Below are 19,303 nucleotides of genomic sequence, written 5' to 3'. Positions count from 1 at the left end.
CTAATTTCTCCCCCAAAATTTCTCTGATAAGAGGAATGAAAACCCACATCCAGTCGTTTTTCAGCATCTCGGCCAGTAGCGGGGTAGGCTCTTGGAGTATAGTGTAGCTGCTGAGGGTTTCTTTGTTGCCACAATTTGGTAAATTTCACCCGGGTTAAGAGCTGCGCGCTGGCTCTTGGGAACAGAAACCACGTGCAAGGCTAGTTAATCTCTCAGGTTCATGGCCTCCTAGAGAAGAGAGGGGCTGGCAAGGACGCGGGGGGCGGGGGGGACGGATGGAGGGCGACCAGTGGGTAGATGTTCTATCCGAGGTTCCAAGAAGTAATTGCGATTTCAATAAGACTGGGGAGCAGATCGCTGAGGACGCAGCAGGCGTTTAAATGCAGGGGTGATGGCCGCGTAGCCGAAGGGTTCGTTCGATCTCGTTCGTTGGGAGAATTAAACAGAAGTGTCCCGTGCTGGTCAGTCCTTTCGCCAGGGGTCCGGACGCCGGTCACCACACGTGATGGGGATTCTGTGTCAAGGGTGATTTTCTGGGGCTGATGCTAGACTCCTCCAGGCGCAAGCTCATGGAGCTCGCTCTGTCCTCATTAATGCAAGCAGTTAACTCGCTCACGCTCAATTAGCCCCGAATAAACTACTTTAATAGACTCTGCACACTTCATTAATGCCCAGCATAGGGTTGGCTGCAGACCCGGGACTGGCGCTCTACCGCACGAGGGAAACAGTGTCTGCACAGCGCGGGGATCCGGGCTGGGAAGCGCGAATGGCGTCTGATGCGCGTGGTCAGCACCCTTACCCGCACCTCCAAGGTCCCGAGGTCCTAGCTCCTTGCCGAGTGGATGCCTGGCCTGGGGCCTTGGGAGAGGTGTTTCCTCTCGCTTTTAAAGATCTAAAGCCTTCACGCTGGGGTTCCGGTGTCAGGGCACCGGGAGCCAGCGGGGCCGGGCGTTTGCTCATCCTCTCTGGCGGGACAGGCGAGTGTGAGACTGTGTTTTTCTCTTAGCTGACTGCCTGAAACCGGATAGTGAATTCGGCCCATTCTTGGGACTACTAGTGTAGAGAGCCACGTTTCGAACGAATTTCGTCCCCGGGAAAATCGTTGACGAGGGCCGGGGGAACCCTGCCCTCGGAATGTGGCAGAAAATAAACTGGCTGCGCCACTGAGAAAAAGAAATTGAGTGTTGGGGGAAACAAGATTGGGCAGATAGCCCGTTACGGTTGGCTCCCAAGAGCAGTGTCGGCTGCAGGCGCCCGCTCCCCTTACCGAGCCCAAGGGCTCTGCTCCTGGGGGTGGGCGAGGAGAGGCCAGGTTAGTACACGAGGGATTGGTGGGATCCCCGACCCTGCACGGAGCCGGTCCGGGCTCGGGTGCAGCCCAGCGCTCTGTCGCCATCGCCGGGGGTAGGCCGAGCACTAGGGGAGCAAGTGGAGGCCCGGGCAGCGCCCTGCGGGCCCCGGGGAGCCAGAGATAAGGATCTGATTTCCAGCTCAGGGAGGGGAAGGAGAGGTGACAGCAAATCAAAGAGTGCTCACCTCGCCTAACTCTGGGCAGACCTTTGAAGTCGGCGAGTCATCTCCTTTCTCCCCCCTCCCCCTTCCCAACCCAAACAGGCTCCAGCTTTCTCTCTGGCCCAATTCGTATTTTGCTTCGCCGTGTCTCAACGCTGTAGGAGGGTCTCGGGTTGTCCCTGGCGCGACCCGTGATCGACGCAACGGAGAACACTGCTGCGGAGGCCAGGGCTCCGCCGCCGGGGTCCTCGCTCCGCGCTCCCACCCAGATTTGTGCCTCCCTGAGCCCCAGGCCAAGTAAATTGCTGCGGTCCGGCTGGGTTTTCATTTGATTTAACCTGTGCGAGGACATCTCTGCTGGCTCTCAGTGTTTTGCTCCCTCCACCCCGAGCAGAGCCTCTTTCCTTAGGGCCCACCACACCGAGAGTGACCTTCCCCAACAGCTTCCAGGGGGAAGGACTTCTAGGTCAGTATTGTTCTCAATTCTCCTGGGAACAGCACGGCACTGCCCTCACATTAAAAGCTTCCCTGTAGTGAAAGGCAGCCTGAGCCTGAGGGGCCTGGGCTGAGGGTAAGCTAGGCTTCAGAAGCTGTCTGGGTGGTGTCAGTGTGTGCTGTGAAGGAGGGAGCGGAGCAGGGGCCTGGGAAGACCTGGGATGGGGACCTGCTGCAGGTTGGAAGAAAGATCTGAGGACGAGGAGAGGGGAAATAAGGAGTAAAGGGAGAAGGGGGAGGCAGGGGATTGAGACAGGCAAGGAGAAGCGAGTCCCAAGCACCCTGCTCCCCAGTGACTTCTTGAGATGGAGTTCGGCACTTGAGCCTCCCAGGGTCTTCAGTGTAATTCCACCTTTCTTTCTCCCTGTTTTTGCCTCCACTGGACAGACCCAAGTTAGGAGTGTCTGGGAGGCACAGACATAAAAGGTCTGTCTGCCGAGTCTAGACCTGTCCACGGAGGCTAGGGACCCTGACCAAGAGTCAAGAAGGCCAGGAGACTGCTTGTCACATCAGCATGACTCCCCTCTGGCTTTGCTCAAGCTCCCTGGCCTTGCATTTGGAGGGTGCGTAGGCCACAGCAGCTGAGGCCCAGCCTCAATGCTCTTACTCATAGGCAAACCCATCTGCTGGGGAGGGGGTGCTCACCACACGCACAAACATCCCAAGAGCCCCAAGACCCTGCCCCCCTTTCCTATGGGGTAGGGAGGGCACTGAAGCCCCCTTGTACATGACTGCAGATGTCTGAGTGAGTAAATAAATGTGGCTGTTAGCGTCCTTGCTGAAACAAAGGTGATCCCCAAGGGCTGTGGAAGGGAGTCAGTCCGCAAGGAGCTGCAGAGAGGGTGGTGTCAAAAGGGCTCGTTAATAGTGATACAGAAAAGCAAATTTGAGGTCAATGTTGAGAGTTGTAAGGAGAAACATGACATGGCTTCTAGAAGCCAAATTGATGGTCAGCTAGTAGAGCTTAATGCACAGGAGCTGAGAGATGTGCAGATTTGTGGTCGTTTGTATGTGTGCTGTCTGTGGAGCTCTTTGTAGGTGCAGTGTGATCCCGTGTGTGTGCGAGCGCTCCTCCCTGCATTTTGTTTAGTAGCACAGTACTGCTTGTCGCAGTTTATCTTTGCACCTTGTTGTCAACTCTGCTTCAGAATGTGTGAGTCTGTGTTTATCTGTCAGCATGCATGCATTTCTGTATTTGTTTATCTGCACATGAATGTGTAAGTGTGCTTCCAAGTTTCTGTTATCTTTACAGGAGAGTGTAATTCTCTGTTGACTCAGGCTTGCCTGGATGTAAGTCTTTACAGGACAGTTTCCCTGTGCTTATGCCTTTCTCAGTGTCATGTACACTGTAGACTCATTTTAAGTTGGTCGCATTGCATAGGATTTAGTTTGGTTTCTGTATCAAGTTGTGTGTCTCTGCTGGAGGCCATTGGGAAGGAGTCCTGCAGTTTTTAGGGTTCCTGTCTTCTCGGTGAGGGCAGTGAGCTCCATGGGTGGGGTCTTAGGTTCCCAGCTCTGGCTCTGGGGGACAGAGAAGGTGTGGCTGGGCTGGAACTCAGAAGGAGGGCACTTACCCTGAACTTGTCTGTTCCTCTCCCCTCCCCTCTTCTTTTCCTCGCAGATCGAGATTGAGAACAGACTGCAGCTACGGCCATGGGCAGCAAAACCTTGCCAGCACCGGTGCCCATCCACCCATCTCTGCAGCTCACCAACTACTCCTTTCTTCAGGCAGTGAACGGCCTGCCCACGGTGCCCTCGGACCACCTGCCCAATCTGTATGGTTTCAGTGCGCTGCATGCCGTGCACCTGCACCAGTGGACGCTGGGCTACCCCGCGATGCATTTGCCTCGGTCCTCTTTCTCCAAAGTGCCCGGCGCCGTGTCCAGCCTGGTGGACGCGCGCTTCCAGCTGCCCGCCTTCCCCTGGTTCCCTCACGTCATCCAGCCCAAGCCTGAGATCACCGCTGGAGGCAGCGGCCCCGCGGCGCTCAAGACCAAGCCGCGCTTTGATTTTGCCAACCTGGCCTTGGCGGCCACGCAAGAAGATCCGTCCAAGCTTGGCCGGGGAGAGGGTCCCGGGTCCCCCGCCGGTGGGCTGGGCGCCCTCCTGGATGTGACCAAGCTGTCCCCAGAAAAGAAGCCCACGAGGGGACGCCTGCCTTCCAAAACCAAGAAGGAGTTCGTCTGCAAATTCTGTGGCCGCCACTTCACTAAGTCCTACAACCTCCTCATCCATGAGCGGACGCACACGGACGAGCGGCCCTACACCTGCGACATCTGCCACAAAGCCTTCCGGAGGCAAGACCACCTACGAGACCACAGGTGCGGTACTGCGGGTGGCCCAGAAGAGAGCTGGCTGTCTGCTTCTGTCCCACCAGCCTCCTCCCTAATGCCTGAGTTTCACGAGACCCACCCCGTACCAAGTCCAAGCCTCCTAAGTTTCTGGGATTCCCCCAAATCGGGAAGGAAACCAACAGAGCTCAGGGATGGGTTCCTGGAGCATGGGTGGAGAGAACACGCGAGGAATAGGACCCAAGCTCCAGACAGGCACGCACAGCTTCGTCCATCTGCAGCGCTGTGCAGTAGAAGTTTCTGCGATGATGAAAAGTGATACGTGGCACAAATGACAATCAAGCGCTTGAAATGGGCAACTTAGTGTAGCTGAGAAACTAACTTTTCAGCTTTACCTAATTTGAATTTTAATAACCACATGTGGCTGGTGATTACTGTTTGGGACAGCACAGCTCCAGCAAATTGTCCCACCCAGGTCCCTTCACTCACCTTCGGTGTTGACTCAGGCCTTATAAGGAGGCCATGCTGGCCCCTGGTTAGGAAGGCAGGGGTCGGCCTAGCTGGACCTGTGCACGGCTCAGACGGAGGTGTCTCCTTCACCTCCCTACTCTATCCCCAAACTCGGCACTGCCCTGCTCCACACTAGGTACTCCCAAACCTCCTTTCTTCTGAGGGCAAGCTCCTCATTGCAGTGGGAGGGGATCTTGGATAACTATTTATAATATTTATAACATTGTGTCATTTTGCAAGGATTAATTCTCGGTCTGTTTTTGCCCTCAGATATATTCACTCCAAAGAGAAGCCTTTCAAGTGTCAAGAGTGCGGGAAAGGATTCTGCCAGTCCAGGACTCTCGCTGTCCACAAGACGCTACACTCACAGGTGAAGGAGCTCAAAACCTCCAAGATCAAATGCTAAACAGAGCCTCCGGGGCACCCGGACCCTGGGGCACGCCGCCCCCTCTTCCAGAGGGACCAGAAGCCGAAGGCGACTCTGGCGGGCAGCGGGAGGGCCTCCCGGGACCTTCCCCCATCCCAAACGCGTCCCCTGGGGCCCGGGCGCACGCGGAACTCCAGAGCCCCGCCTCGGGCCGTGACCCCGGCCGCCCGGGCGGCTCCCCCAGGACGCGGCTAAACTCTTGGCCAAAAGGAGGTACTCACGTGGCGGAAGGGAAACTGCATTAAAAAAAAGAACGAAAGCTTCGCGGAGCCGCAGCGGCGCCTCTCCCAGAAGTATTACTTTTTCTATTGTTATTTTATACGTTTTCTTTATTCTTTATTTTTTTTTTCTTTGAACATATAAGCTTGTAACTCTGACTGCGGAGAGAGAGGGGAGAGGAAAAGAAGTTCTGTGCTCTCTCGCAGCCTCCAACCCCTCCTCCCGCCTCCAACCCCACCCCTGGGAGCCTGCAAAAGTGTAATCCCTGTATCTGCTTCAGCCGCCGGGCCCCAGGATCGCGGGGCCGGGGAGCGCCCCTCCCAGCTCCTGCCGCGCAGCGGGCCGTGGGCTCCCGGACTCCGACGGCGGGGTGAGGGCCTCGGGCCTTGGGGCTGGAGGGGACCCGGCCTCCGGCTCCCCGGCTCCGCTGCCCCATCACCGCGAGCGAGCAGAAGGCTAGGAGCAGGACGATGTATTGCGATTGGCACTTTATGCTGACCATCGGTAACGGACATTTATCACTGGAGTTTTTAAAAATATTAAATAAACGGTTATTTTACAGGCATTGCAGGATGGGTAATTTCCCTCCCAAATGCAGGAAACTGGGCGGCTCCTTTCTTTGAGAGGAGCGGGGTTTCGCTGCCCAAGCCGACCTGTCCCACTTGAGCAACTTTCCCCTAATTAGCGTCAGCGGTTTGGGATGGGTGGAGCAGCGCTCCTCTCTCCCGGTGCTGGGCAACCGCGGACCCCGCCCGTATTTATTTTCTTACTTTTCTCCAACACTTTGGCCTTAGGGTCTCAGTATCCCCAGTCCTTATCTCCGAAGGGCTCCGAGTTTACAAAGAAGCCGAGCCTGCGGCCAATACATCGGCCGTGAGAAATCCCAACATCTCCGGGTGTCGGGGTCGCTTGGGGTCCACCAAGGGAAGAGAACGTCACCCACCTCCCCAACGAAAAGCCTCCCTCCTGGTCTCTTGCTGCTGCACTGGGGAGGGAAGGAAGCGCCCTCACGGACTGCCTCACACCAGTACCGTCCCCCGGGCCCCAATACGCGGCTACAAATACATAAGCACCGCTGCCTCCCCAAAGCCCCCAAACTACATCCCTCCCTATGTTAGGAGCCCCCTGACACAGTTCTCTGGCTGGGGCCTGTCCCCTGCCCGGATCCCGGCTCCACGCCCGCAAAGATTCCTGCCGTTTTAAAGCCTTGTCAGGAATGGCGGGGGCGGGCGCCCTGGGAGGCCCGGGGAGTTTCGGAGGAGAAATCTGAGTCCGCCCTCCACAAGTTGAACCTTCCCTGGGGCGCCTAGTTTTCCCACAATTAGAGGCCAGGCAGCAGGGGCCTCTCCAGCTTGGGGCGGGGCGGGGCTCCCCCAGCTCCAGCATCCTGACCGCACGGCGGCTCAGGCGGTGGCGCCCGCGGCCCTTCCCGAGCCGAGCGCAGCCTCTCGGGCTTCTGTGCCCGGCGCTCAGCGACCGCGGAGACAGCTGGGCCGAGCTTACCTGCAACAGGGACCACCAATCCTCGGTCTGAAAAAGTGTGCCGGGGCTGCAGGAGTTAAAACGCTCTAGCCTTTCGCTGCGCCATCCTCACCTCCTCTGGGAATGCCTCCCCGCCCTCGGCGGGCTTGAACTCGGCGGTGCGGGAACCCGACTTATCTCTGTGGCCTTGGCCCGGACGGCGTGGACGAGTCCTGCCCTCAGCATTCGGAGCCACGCTGCCCCCTGCTGGACAGGCCTGGAGGGGGCGGCCCAGGAATCGGGGCACCTCGCTGTGTCCTGCCCGCAACCCCGAGTAACTTCCGCCGCTGGTCCTGTCTGCATCTGCTCTTGCCCTCCAAACCTTGACCGGTCCCAGGACCCACTGAGAACGAGGGGCGGGGCGCTGCCGGTTCTGGACCGGCCTATGGGATCTCCGCTAGTCAAGCAAGAGCCCAAGCCTTCTTACCCCTCGGGTCCAAAAGGACTCGCCCCAGGAGAGAGCGGAGCCCGTATCCCAGAGAACTGTGACCTCTGGGCATCTGGAGGGAGGGTTAGTCAGTGGGTTTTGGGCTTCGACGGCTCGGGCCCAGGCAGCGCAGGCTGTGGTATGGGTCGCGCTTCGCCGCGACTTGTGTTGGCGCCCCAGGGGAGAAGCCACATCTGTTCCTTTACTCACCCGGTTAAGTGATTGTTCCAAGATGAGGACAGGGTGTGGGTACACACACACACACACACACACACACACACACACACGCTCCACTACCGAGAGCTTTGATCACCTCTGACGACCTGAGAGTGCCTCACTCGGTTCCTTTACTCTTTTAGGGAGTCCCTTTTTCTCAGGGATTGACTGCTGCTGCCCCGTGTCTCTCACATTGCACCACCTCCCACCTCCCCAGGACACAAAGAACCTCTGCCCCAACTCAAGGACTTAGTAAGGACTGTGAAATGGAGAGGTTTGCCAAGGAGGGTTTGCCTTTCTGGCCCACCCACCTCTGATACCATGAATCCCCGCCCCTCCATCCCCAGGCCCTGCCGCGGAGAGACTTTCAGTACCGAGTGTGCGTCCTTGGAAGAATGAATTCCTAAGCGCAGAGGTTTGGGGGATGGGGTGGGAGTGAGACAGGGTGCTGTCCAGAGATCTCCAGCCTGTTCTCAATGCCTCTATCATCTTGGTGGATGCAGAAACCACTTAGCAGCGTAGCTGGCTGCAGTATATCCTCATGGCAGTGATTTCATAGACTGCAGTCTATGAAAGGGCAAGCCTGGGTCGCGGACCACCGGACCCCACACAGGCTACAATTCCCTGATCCTACTCTGTGGGTCGCATGAAAAGGCAACGAGACGGTCAGAAATGCTGGGTGTGTTTTATTGCCTGTCCACTCTATAGGTGGCCAATTTTTTCCTGCTACACCTCTGGAAGATTCTGAACCACCCCCCACCCCCCGTTTTCAGACATTAAGTTTCCTTTGGCCTCACATGCCCAGCGTGGCTCAGGCCGGTTTTCGAGAGGGAAGGAGACGAGAGTTCGGCTGGGGCCCTTCCCAAAGTTGCTAGGCCTGCGATTCGTCTCTAGTGCAGGAGGTGGGGCAGCTACCCGGCTGGACTTCTCTGCTGGGCGGGTAGAAGGCACGAGAGACCCTCGGCGCAGCCTGGAGCTTCCTAGCGCTCGCTCTGGGAGGAGAACGGGAGCGCCCTGGGGGAAAGAACAGCCCGCAGGGGCTTCTTCCTAGAGGAAGAGTTCAGGTTCTACCCCCTCCTTCCGGAATGTAGCTAGGGGGTTGGGGCGCACGAAGGGCCTTCCCCCCCCCACCCCCCGCTTACTTCTTTGTCTCGGGATTCAGGGCTAGTATAGGGTCCTGGGGGGAGGGAGAAACGCAGTAAGATGGTCTAGGGCTCCCGGACGGCAACCTCATCTGCAAGAACGTGGGACCTGTGATATCATCCCCACCCCCTCCCCTGGAACCTTGGCGTCCGCAGAACCGGCTCAAAGGCGTCCCATCCCACCTCCCATTACATTATGGCACTGTGACGTCAGGGCATCCTCCCGGTGACACAGTGATGTCATACAGGCCTCTGGCAAGAGCGCAAGGGATCCGCGACGTCTATATTGGTATCTCATTTACGTACTTCCATGACGTCACAGATGGGCCACACCTGGAGCAGTGACACTATTGCTCCCACATTTCCCGGTCCCGCCCCTCAAATCCTGCCCACAGGTGAGCCAAGAATCGGTTCGCCCCCACCGACAGAATCCGCAGAACCGAAGCTTTGGCAGGTGCCGTTAGTGAAGGAGGGTGCCCAGCAGCTTCCGCCTCCGGGATCTGGTGGTTTAGAACAGTCTCTTTGCCCTAGGGTTTCAAAGCACCAGCTGCCGTGGGGTACTCGCCCCGCCCACCTGGCCCCACCCGTCCGCCTCCCCGCCCATTGCGCAGGCCCGGCGCGCAGGCGCAGCCGGAGCTCACCACCCCGAGCAGTGGGCGCGCGGGCGCGGTGTCTCCAGGCGGTCGCGGGCTGTCGCTTCCGACTTCTGTTTCCCACTTTCAGGGATCACAAACTCGGGGTAACACTGGCCCGGCGGGCACATCCAGCTGTTGGCGTATGTGAGCGCCAGAGATGCCGACGAGAAGAGGGCAGCTCCGGGTTTAATGCGGGCTGGAGACCCTTGGAGTTCCTTTGGCGTCTCGAATCCAGCGCAGCCGTGGTCCGACGGAGATCCCTGGGATTCGACCTGTCAGGGATGGTGCGGCCGGACCCTACCCTAGATCAGAAAGTCCCGTGCGTAGCCAGCCTTTTCGGGCAGGGTCTCTGAGGCAGAGGTCTCGAGCCCCCGGCGGGGCGGAGCTCTTAGAGGCGCAGGCTTGGTCACCCACCCTACGCGTCCAGCCCGGCTTTTGGGGCCACCTCTAGGGCCACACTGATGGTTGGGCCCAGTTTGCGGGTTTCAGATGAAAAATTCACAAGGGACATGAGATTCATATCTCATGGGGATCGAACCTCATGTCAGTGGCACAGGAGGAATTAGAAGCTGTTTTTCCTTTGAGACCTGAAGATCCAGTTCTAGGTTTTCCTGCTGCTCCCAAGCTCTGGGCAAAGTAACTACACTTCTCTGAGCCTCGTAATGGTGATAATACTCTTCCCATTTACCTCATTCAGTTAATGTAGAGGTCAAAGTCATACATGTTTTCTCAGTCATTTATTAACTGCTTGAACCAAAAACTGGACCCTAATATGTTGCAGAACAACGGGCATTTTGGAAGCACCGTGTAAAAGTATTATTAGAAAAGCTTCTCTCAGCCTCCTGAAGTAACCTGCCTCCCAAGCTGCCTTATTCCTAGGAGAATCTTCATCTTCACTTTATCATAGCCCAGGGATCCTGAAGTGGGATGGATGAAGGGTATCTGACCTGGACTGGTGGTCTTCAGACCTTCTGGAAAAGTGGAAAGAAGACTTTTTTTTTTAACTCCATGGAGACAAATGGAATAATCAGTTCACAGATTATCATTATGTTTGGTTGAGAGAGGAAGTCTGGTGACAAAATGTAAGTGCCCCATTCACACCACTCCTTTGAGGCATATGCTTAGGGAGAAAAAAATCACCCCGGGGGCAGACTGAGGTGTGGGGCAGGGCAGGGGCCTACGTATGTGGCAGGTGTCACTGAATAAGTAGCAGGGGGTCTTTCACTCTGCAGACACCTCCCTCTGTAGTCTCCTTTGGATCTCTGCTTCCTCTGACTTGTGGTAGAGTGTCCTAGCCCACAGAAAAGCTGGTCACACAATACTATCACATGGACATATTTGCAGGAATGTTTATGTCACCCCCCAGCCGCCTAAGCCCTGGCATCTGCTGCCATGTTTTTTTTTTACATTTTTAAAAATTGAACTATAGTTGACTTACAATGTTGTGTTAATTTCTGCTGTACAGCAAAGTGATTCAGTTATACATATATATACATTTTAAAAAATATTCTTTTCCACTATGGTTTGTCATAGGATATTGAATATAGTTAGTTCCCTGTGCTATACAGTAGGACCCTGTTGTTTATCCATCCTGTATATAATAGCTTACATCTGCTACCCCCACCCTCCCACTCCATCCCTCCCCCAACCCCCTCCCCCTTGGCAACCACAAGTCTGTTCTCTGTATACGTGAGTCTGTTTCTCTTTCGTAGATAGGTTCGTTTTGTGTCATATTTTAGATTCCACGTATGCTTGTTATCATATGGTATTTGCCTTTCTCTTTCTGACTTACTTCACATAGTATGACAATCTCTAGTTGCATCCATGTTGCTGCAAATGGCATTTTTTCTTTCTTTTCTTTATGGCTGAGTAGTATTCCGTTGTATATATGTGCCACATCTTCTTCATCCATTCATCTGTTCTTCCATTCTTGGCCATTTTTCCTGGCCAGTGCTGGTTCCAGCTCCAGCAATAAGAATATAGAAGGACTAACCCAGAAAAGTGGGATGGTTTGAGATGGATGAAAGATGGGATGAATCGGCTGAGAGTTTTGTTTTTCCTTCCAAACACTTAGCTGGCTCATTTAGCTCAGCAATCTCTGGGGAGGTATAAAGCATAATTAATTTATTTTAAATGATTGGTTTGATTGAACTCTTTTGCTGGGGAGATAAGATAAGGAGTTTTGTCATGACAGGTGCAGGGATGGATTGCTTTTGGTCATTCACAGCAGTGGGTACCACTTGGAGCCTGTAGGTAGGTGGTGGCGTGAGATGAGAAACTTTACAGGGGACAATGAAAGAAAACTAGAGGAAGTGGGGCAGGAATGGCTAGATTCTTTGCCACTCCAAGGACCAGGGAGGGAAAATGAGCTTCCAGAGAATACGGGCCTTGCCTTAAATAATGATATTTACTTGGAAGATTGGTTCACTTCTTACTGACCGGGGTCAGAAGCTGAGCGTCTTTGTGCAGTCAGAGTTCAGAATATCTTCAGTATCTCACAGCATACGTAGCTCCTCCTGTAGGTCTACAGTAGGCCAAGAACCAGAGCAGGTGTGATGCTGTTGCTATCAGGAACAGACTCCATGGTCTTGTCATTGGAAAGATCAGCTGACACTGAAATTTCTTTTTTAATTTTTATTGGGGTATTTACAATGTTGTATGAGTTTCAGGTGACACTGAAATACTTGAGCAGTTACTCTAAGGCGGGTGGGATGGCTTGAAGAGTTCTTGTCAACTGTTATAGCAATCTATGTATCATAAAGTCCATCTTTTTTAATGATAAGGTTCATATCTTCTATATTCTTTTAAATTTTTCCATTTCTTTGTCTATTAATTCCTAACTCTGGTACTTAATGTGTTATAAACTCCCACCATGATGGGAGTTGTTTTCTTATTGTAGTTCTAATATATATATATATTTCTCCTAAAAGTAAGTATACCCCCAATATAAGTATATTTTCAACATACATATATAACCCAAAATTCGTTTGGGTCTTCACCACCACCAACATGCTTCTCACTACTCCTCAGCTGCTCACATAAGGGGCATTAACTCCTTTAAATTTGGGGTGCCTTCTGGGAAAGCCAGATTATCTATAAGCCCAGGCTGGTCTTGTCCAGGTTTGTCTCTCCTTGACAATCAGCGATACTCAGAGGAGACTTCTCAGTTTGATGGTGTGGACAATGGCACTGCCTGGGACTTTACCACTATGGGAAAAGTGTAAGGCATTGGTAGGGTTTCTCCAGCCAGGAAGCCAGGCAAGCTTTTTCCCATGACAAATGATGAGTTTTATTTTAATTATGATAAGTATGTATTTAACTGGGCCAGGGAGGGTTGGGCGTGCTGGGGGAGGGCATTGGGTTTTGATATGTTCCCTCAGCTTCCCCCTCCCAGTATTTTAATTTAGACATTTCCAGGCATACAGAAAAATTGAAATAAATTTATAATGAACACCCAGTTACTCATCACCTAAATTTCACAATTAACATTTTATTATACTTGCTCTTTCACATATCCATCCATCAATCCATCCCTCCGACTTTTTAAAAATGAAAATCTACAAACATACCAAATAATTGAAAGAATAGTACAAGGAGCACCCTCATACCTTCCTCATAGAGTCAACAATTGACAATGTTTTATTTGTTTCTCGTTGTCTTTCTCCTTGAACCATTTGAAAGTTAGTTTGATTATATTTCATCCCTAAATACTTCAGCACACATCTTTTAGGAATAAAGGCATTATTCTGTATAACCACAACATTACTATCACACTGAAGAAAACTAACAATAATTTTATCTAAAATCATCAAAAATATCCCATCTATATTAAAATTTCCCCAAACTTTCCAACCTTTTGAATTAAAAATAATCATAATCCAATCAAAGTAGATTTTTGTTGCATATATGTCTGTAGCATCTTTTAATCTAGAACCATTTCCCATTTTAAAAAAACTTTTTATTTTGAAATAATTATAGATATACAGGTATTGCAAAGATAGTACAGAGAGGTTCCATGCATCCTTCACCCATTTTCTCTCAATGGTTACGTCTTGTGTAATGATTAATGCAGTATCATAACCAGAAAAATCAATGTTGGTACAATGTATGTATATTCTTATGCTGTTTTTTCACAGACATAGCAGTAGTAATGGGTAGATTCCTGTAACCGCCACCACAATCAAGATATAGATTTATATCATCACCACAAATATCTACTGGTGTCATCATTTTACCACTTTGAGTGAATGTAGAAACCTTACCCCCTGTTATGGACTGAATGTGTCACCCCAAAATCCCTGGGTTGAAATCCTAATCCCCAGTGAGATGGTATTAGGAAATGGGGCCTTTGGGAGGTAATTAGGTCATGAGGCTAGAGCCCTCATGGATGGTATTGGTGCCCTTTCAAGAAGAGTCATGAGAGAGCTTGCTTCCTTCCTGCCTGTTCTCCACCGTGTGATGACACAGCAAGAAGACAAGACGGCCATCTGTAAAACAGGAAGATAACTGTCACCAGACACTGGATTTGTTGGCACCTTGATCTTGGACCTCCAGCCTGTTGTTTAAGCCAACAAGTCGATGGTATTCTGTTATAGCAGCCCAAACTAACTAAGACACCTCCTTTTAGGCTCCCTGTTTATGTCATAATAGTCTTAAATATTTACTCTATATACATTGAGATGCAGGCCAAACAACGCTATGCTTTTTGCTTTGACCATCAAGCATAATTTAGACAACTCAAGAGGAGAGGGAAGGTTTATTCTATGTAGCCGCGTTTTTGCTTTTACCGTTGTTCGTTCTTTCTTCCTGATGTTCCAAGTTTCCTTTTTTTTAAAATCATTTCCATTCTGTTTTGAGAATGTTTTAAAGCCATTATCTTAGAGTAGGTCTCGTGTGGAAAATCCTCTTACTTTTCCTGTATCTGAGAATTTTTTTATTTCTCCTTCATTCCTGAAAAATATTTTCGCAAGGTACAGAATTCTGGGTTAACAGTTCTTTCTTTTCAGCACGTGAAAAAGGTTGTGCTAGAACCATCCAGCTTCCATGGTTCTGATGAGAAATCTGCTGTCAATTGAATTATTTCTGCCCTTTATGTAAGGTGTCATTTCTCTCTTGGTGCTTTCAAGATATTTTCTTGGTCTTTAATTCTTTAATTGTCTGAAGTTTGATTATGATGGTTCATGGTATGGATTTCTTTGGGTTTATCCATTGGGGGTTTTGCCCAGATTTTTAAATCTACAGGTTTACATCTTTTTCCATATTTGAAAGAATTTCAGTTATTCTTTCTTTTCCATATTTGAAAAATGTTCAGCCATGATTTCTCCAGATACTTTTTTCAACACCGTTCTCTTTCTTCTCTATTTCTTAGACTCCAGTGACACAAATACTATATCTTTTGTTATCATCTCACAGCTTTTTGTGGTTCTGTTCACTTTTTTTCAGCCATTTTCTCTCTGTTGTTCAGCTCAGGTAGTTCCTATCATCTCTTCCACTTCACTGATTCTTTCCTGTGTCCCCTCTGTTCTGCTGTTTTTAAAACGTTCAATGATTATATTTTAAAAAATTCTAAAATTTCCATATGGGTTTTCTTCATATATTCTATTACTTTACTGAGACTTTCAGTTGTTTCAGGGGTTCATAATTGCCCACTGAAGTGTTTTTATGATGTGGCTGCTTTAAAATTCTTGCCTAATTCCAACATCTGTGTCACCTTGAGGTTGATGTCTGTCGATTATCTTTTCACTTTCAAGTGAAGATTTTCCTGGTTCTTGGTCTGACATGTAATTTCCAATTGTACCCTTGAAATTTCTGGTATTATGTCATGAGACTCTGGATCTTATCAAAATCTATTTCAGCAAGTCTCCTCTGACTTGCTGCGCTGGTTCGGGAAGAGGGAGGTTATGCTTTGCTACCATCACGTGGGGGTGAAGGTCCAGGCTCCCCACTTGGGCTCCCTTGGCACCCTGGGAGGACAGGGGTGCTTCCTTACTACTTGGTGGAGGTGGGATTTCAGGCTCCCTGCTAGGCCTCCGCTGACGCCTCCTAGGCTGGGGGGAGCGAGGCCCAAGTCCCTTCTTGTTGCTTCTGCTGGGGGTAGGTAGAAGGCCTCGTTACCTCTGGGTAATGTGTAAGTTTGGCTTCCCTCTCAGCCTTCTCTGACACAACCGGGTGGGGCAGGGGGGAGCACCTTTTTACAGCCAGGCAAAGACGGAAGTCCAGGCTCCCCACTCAGTCTTTGCTGCCTGGTAATCGGTGGCTTTTTGGATATCTTGTTGCTTAAGTGAACCAATATTGGCCTTACAGAAGTATACACTAAGTGATAGATTTCTCCACAAATTTCCACTTCCTGGAATTGCTTCTCCATTTATTGTTCTAAGATGATCCTGGGTTGCCACTCTAATATACTGTGGTGTTTTACACTTCCTAATGCAGAATTATCACCCTATGTTTTGACATAAAATGCTCTGGAGTGGTACTTTATTATAAAATTACAAAACTTTGGCCTGCTCTCAGATGTTGGTATGTAGGGTCTCTGTGGATAAAAAGGACAATTGATATTTTTAGATTAGCTGTAACCTCTTGAGTTTTGATCCAGTGAGACTGAGTGTTTTATTACATTGTTTATGAAAAGAAAAAAAATCTAATGTATATAGTGGCTGAGAGCATGGATTTATTTTTTGCCCTAATCCCTTGTCTGGATTTCAGATCATAATTTTAAATATACATTTGTCCATAGAATTTTAATCCTCATTTAATTTTTGCCAATGGAATTTCAGGAATCTATCCAAATTTTTCTAAAATATTAGGTTAGTTTTCTTCACTGTCAAAGTATTTCCTAAAGGGATAGGATTTTTTTTTTTTTTCTCTTCCAAAATTGTGCCTTATAGATTTCTTACTGTTGCCTTGGTCAGGAAGAGAAATAATTATTAAAGCAAAAACTTCTCTTCAGTTAATATTGTTTACTGATTAAAGTCTATGACTTGCACTAGAGACTAGGCTAAGTGTGGACATTATACAAAATGAGATCAACAGTCTGTGCTTTTTCCAGATACATGTGTTACAACCTGACGTTCACTTCAGTAAGTCTGGCAGATGAGCCACATAAAAGGAACTGGGAAGCAAGAGACCTTAGTCTCAGCACAAGTTTATTGCTGAACTTTGCTGCGTCACCTTAGTCAAATCCCGTAGCATCCCATGGTCTCAATTTCCTTACCTGTCAATGAGAATAAAAATACTTACCACTTCTAACTTCTACAGTTTTTGTTAGAGAACATTTAAATTTGTGCCATAAATATAGATAATATTGCTAAAGATTATCTACCTCTTTTTATTTTTTCCTAAAAAAAGTATCTGCAAACGCACCTAGCTTTTCAGCTGCTTCTGGTCTCAAAAATGTCTTAGAGCAAAGGGAATCAGAAACCTGCTAGGATAGATTAAAAAATTTTCAGACTTCATCTACAGGATTGATTATGTCCATTTTTGCTAGGAGTGAGAACCAAATTTATTTCTCTCTCCTGGATACTCTGATTCTTTAGCTGTTGGGCATCTAGTTATGTCACCCATGCGGATTAAGGCAGAAGCCTCGCACATGGTTTGTAGAACTGTGTAGCAGACATACGTGGGTTGAAATAGCTGTAATTAGAAAGTCAATCTCACCTTTAGGAAATATGCTGAAGCATGTGGATATTCTGAATTGTCCCAGAAGGACAATAAAAGTAAACCAAATGCTCTCCAAGTGAGAATAATTATAAAAATACAAAATTTGAAATGATGAACACAAAGGTTTGAATCATAAATATTTATTTCTAGAGAAACAGTAAAGGCAAACTCATTTCCTGTTTCAGAGGACGAGGCTCAGTGGTAGTTGGACCATACCAACAGTACTGCTGTGTCGAAATGGGATTTTCTGCATGAGGCCATTTGTAGGGGGCAAGAAGCCCTGTCGCCACCCTCATGGTGGACAGGATCTCCTTCCCTGCATCTCTGCACTGGTTCTTAGATGTGATAAGGAACTCACGAAACGACCTTGCAGATTTCATCTTCTATTCATAACTTCAGAGTCTGAAATTAGGGAGTGAGCCAAAGCTAGGTATTACATGGACTTTAGCTGTGGATGTTAAGGTCATTTCGCAATTGGCTGCAAAGCACATTTTTGACTGGTAGAAAAAATGCAAAGCAACGTTTAGAGTTTTCTTTACGTGTCTAATAGTGGTTTACTTCCCTGCCATGTAGCTCACTCTGAGGAGTGCAGTAGGTACGGGCCAGGAGGCCATGGCGAGGGAGGATCCGTGAGGCTCTGCTGGTGTAGCTGCTGAGGAAGCCAGGTGAAATCATTCTGCCCTTCCCAGCTTGTAGGTTTCATTGTTTTACACAGTGGGGTGATTGTCCGCCTGCTTGGCCAACACCAGGCTCTTTGAGGTGCCCAGAAAACCCCCATGTAAATGCACAGCTAGACAGTTGAGTGTACAGCTGACTTTGTGCCTCATGCAGCCCTCGGGGCACGCTCCCCTCTGGCCCAGGAGGCTTGCCTCTAGGGTGTGCAAAGAAACTGCCTTACTTGAAAGCATTCCCGTGGGCAGGGTGATTTCAGAGACACCTGTGAGAGTCTCCCTCCCTTTGAAAACAAACAGACCCCCTCACCTGCTTCCCTTCCCTTCTCCCCAGGGACCTTGAATCCCTCACTTTCTCATGAAAACCCTTCATTCCTTAGAGCTCATGTTTAGAATGCAGGCCCAGGGGAAGGAGCTGCGATTGCCTGAGGCCTTACCATATAGAAAACCCTGTGCCGGGAGACTGACATCCAGAGATGTTATTCTTATTTTTTTAGATGAAGAAACAGAGGCTCAGAAGTATACCTTTGCACAAGGTGACAACGTATGTCATAGAACCAGCCTTCAAACTCAGATTCTTCAGACTCCAAAGTCCCTGCACTCTCTGGGCCCTCTCCTGTCTCCCTGGAACTGAGATTTACCGAAGTTCCCACATTCCGGTTCACCTTGCCTAAAAGGACACAGAGTGCTGGGCTTTAACCCCTCCTGGAGAGGGAGAGAGCAGCTAAGCTTTGTGGGCTGAGAAAGCTTTGGGCCTCCCAAGGTGTGCGGAGTCCAGGCCCAGAAATGATGACGGCTGGGGTCCTAGCTCTGGCCTCCAGGCACAAGGCAGAGACCCTGCTCCCCGGGGCAACCTGCCAAGGTGTCTCATTCAGGCTGGAGCCCCTTGTGGGAGAAGGGGGAGAGGGTATGTGTGGCTGACTCCTGCCTGCACCAGGGCTCTCGTGCCCTTGTTCCATCCGGAGGGCTGCAGCTTGCTTGAGAGGGCAGTGTGGGCATAAAAGGTTCCTGTGCATTCTGTTGGTTTTACTAGGTTCCTGTGCATTCTTTTCATTTCACCAGGTTCCTGTGCATTTCTGTTCATTTCACCAGGTTCCTGTGCATTTCTGTTCATTTTACCAAGTTCCTGTGCATTTCTATTCATTTCACTAGCTAGGGTATAAGCTGTGAGCCTGAGTAAGGGTGGGGCACCGAAGCTGGGCTTGTCAAGGGCTGATGGCAGAGTAGAGTATGAGGCCCCAGAAGGCTCTCTGGTGCTGTCTTGATGGGACATGCCTGCAGCTTTCCACTGCCCTTCAGAGGTTCATCTTGTAGTTGAGACCCTAATGATCAGTGTGGCTGACACACAGCTGGAGAAGGCAGTCGGAGTTACTCAGACTAGACCCCTCACCTTCACTGTCTGGTCCGGGGATCTCTCCCATGTGCTGCTATAGAAACCTCAACCTTCTAAGACTGTATTATGATTATCTGTTTACTTACTAATGGCAGTTTCCTTGAAGACAGGCCAGTTGTGCTGGTCTCAGCATGCCCCTTGTCTTTTGTGACACCTGAACATGAGGAGATGTTCCTAGTTAAGCT

At 50.1% G+C, this 19,303-nt stretch overlaps 1 protein-coding gene across 1 annotated transcript in view; it reads left to right on the top strand.

Moving 5' to 3' along the window:
* The window catches only part of OSR1 (odd-skipped related transcription factor 1), a 7,209-nt gene extending 1,190 nt beyond the window's left edge, over positions 1-6,019 (top strand). Inside the window, exons 2-4 of the mRNA XM_007463742.1 lie at positions 370-374; positions 3,635-4,328; positions 5,079-6,019. Of these exons, the coding sequence (XP_007463804.1) occupies positions 3,661-4,328; positions 5,079-5,214 (804 nt within the window). The 5' untranslated portion in view covers positions 370-374; positions 3,635-3,660 and the 3' untranslated portion in view covers positions 5,215-6,019. The remainder of the gene's footprint in view (positions 1-369; positions 375-3,634; positions 4,329-5,078) is intronic.
* Positions 6,020-19,303: the final 13,284 nt, after the last annotated feature.

This window comes from Lipotes vexillifer, unplaced genomic scaffold, assembly GCF_000442215.2.
Source record: "Lipotes vexillifer unplaced genomic scaffold, Lipotes_vexillifer_v1.1 scaffold571, whole genome shotgun sequence".
Taxonomy (NCBI): domain Eukaryota; kingdom Metazoa; phylum Chordata; class Mammalia; order Artiodactyla; family Lipotidae; genus Lipotes; species Lipotes vexillifer.
The sequence above is the reverse complement of the archived record's forward strand: the minus strand, read 5'-3'. Positions and strand labels throughout refer to the sequence as shown.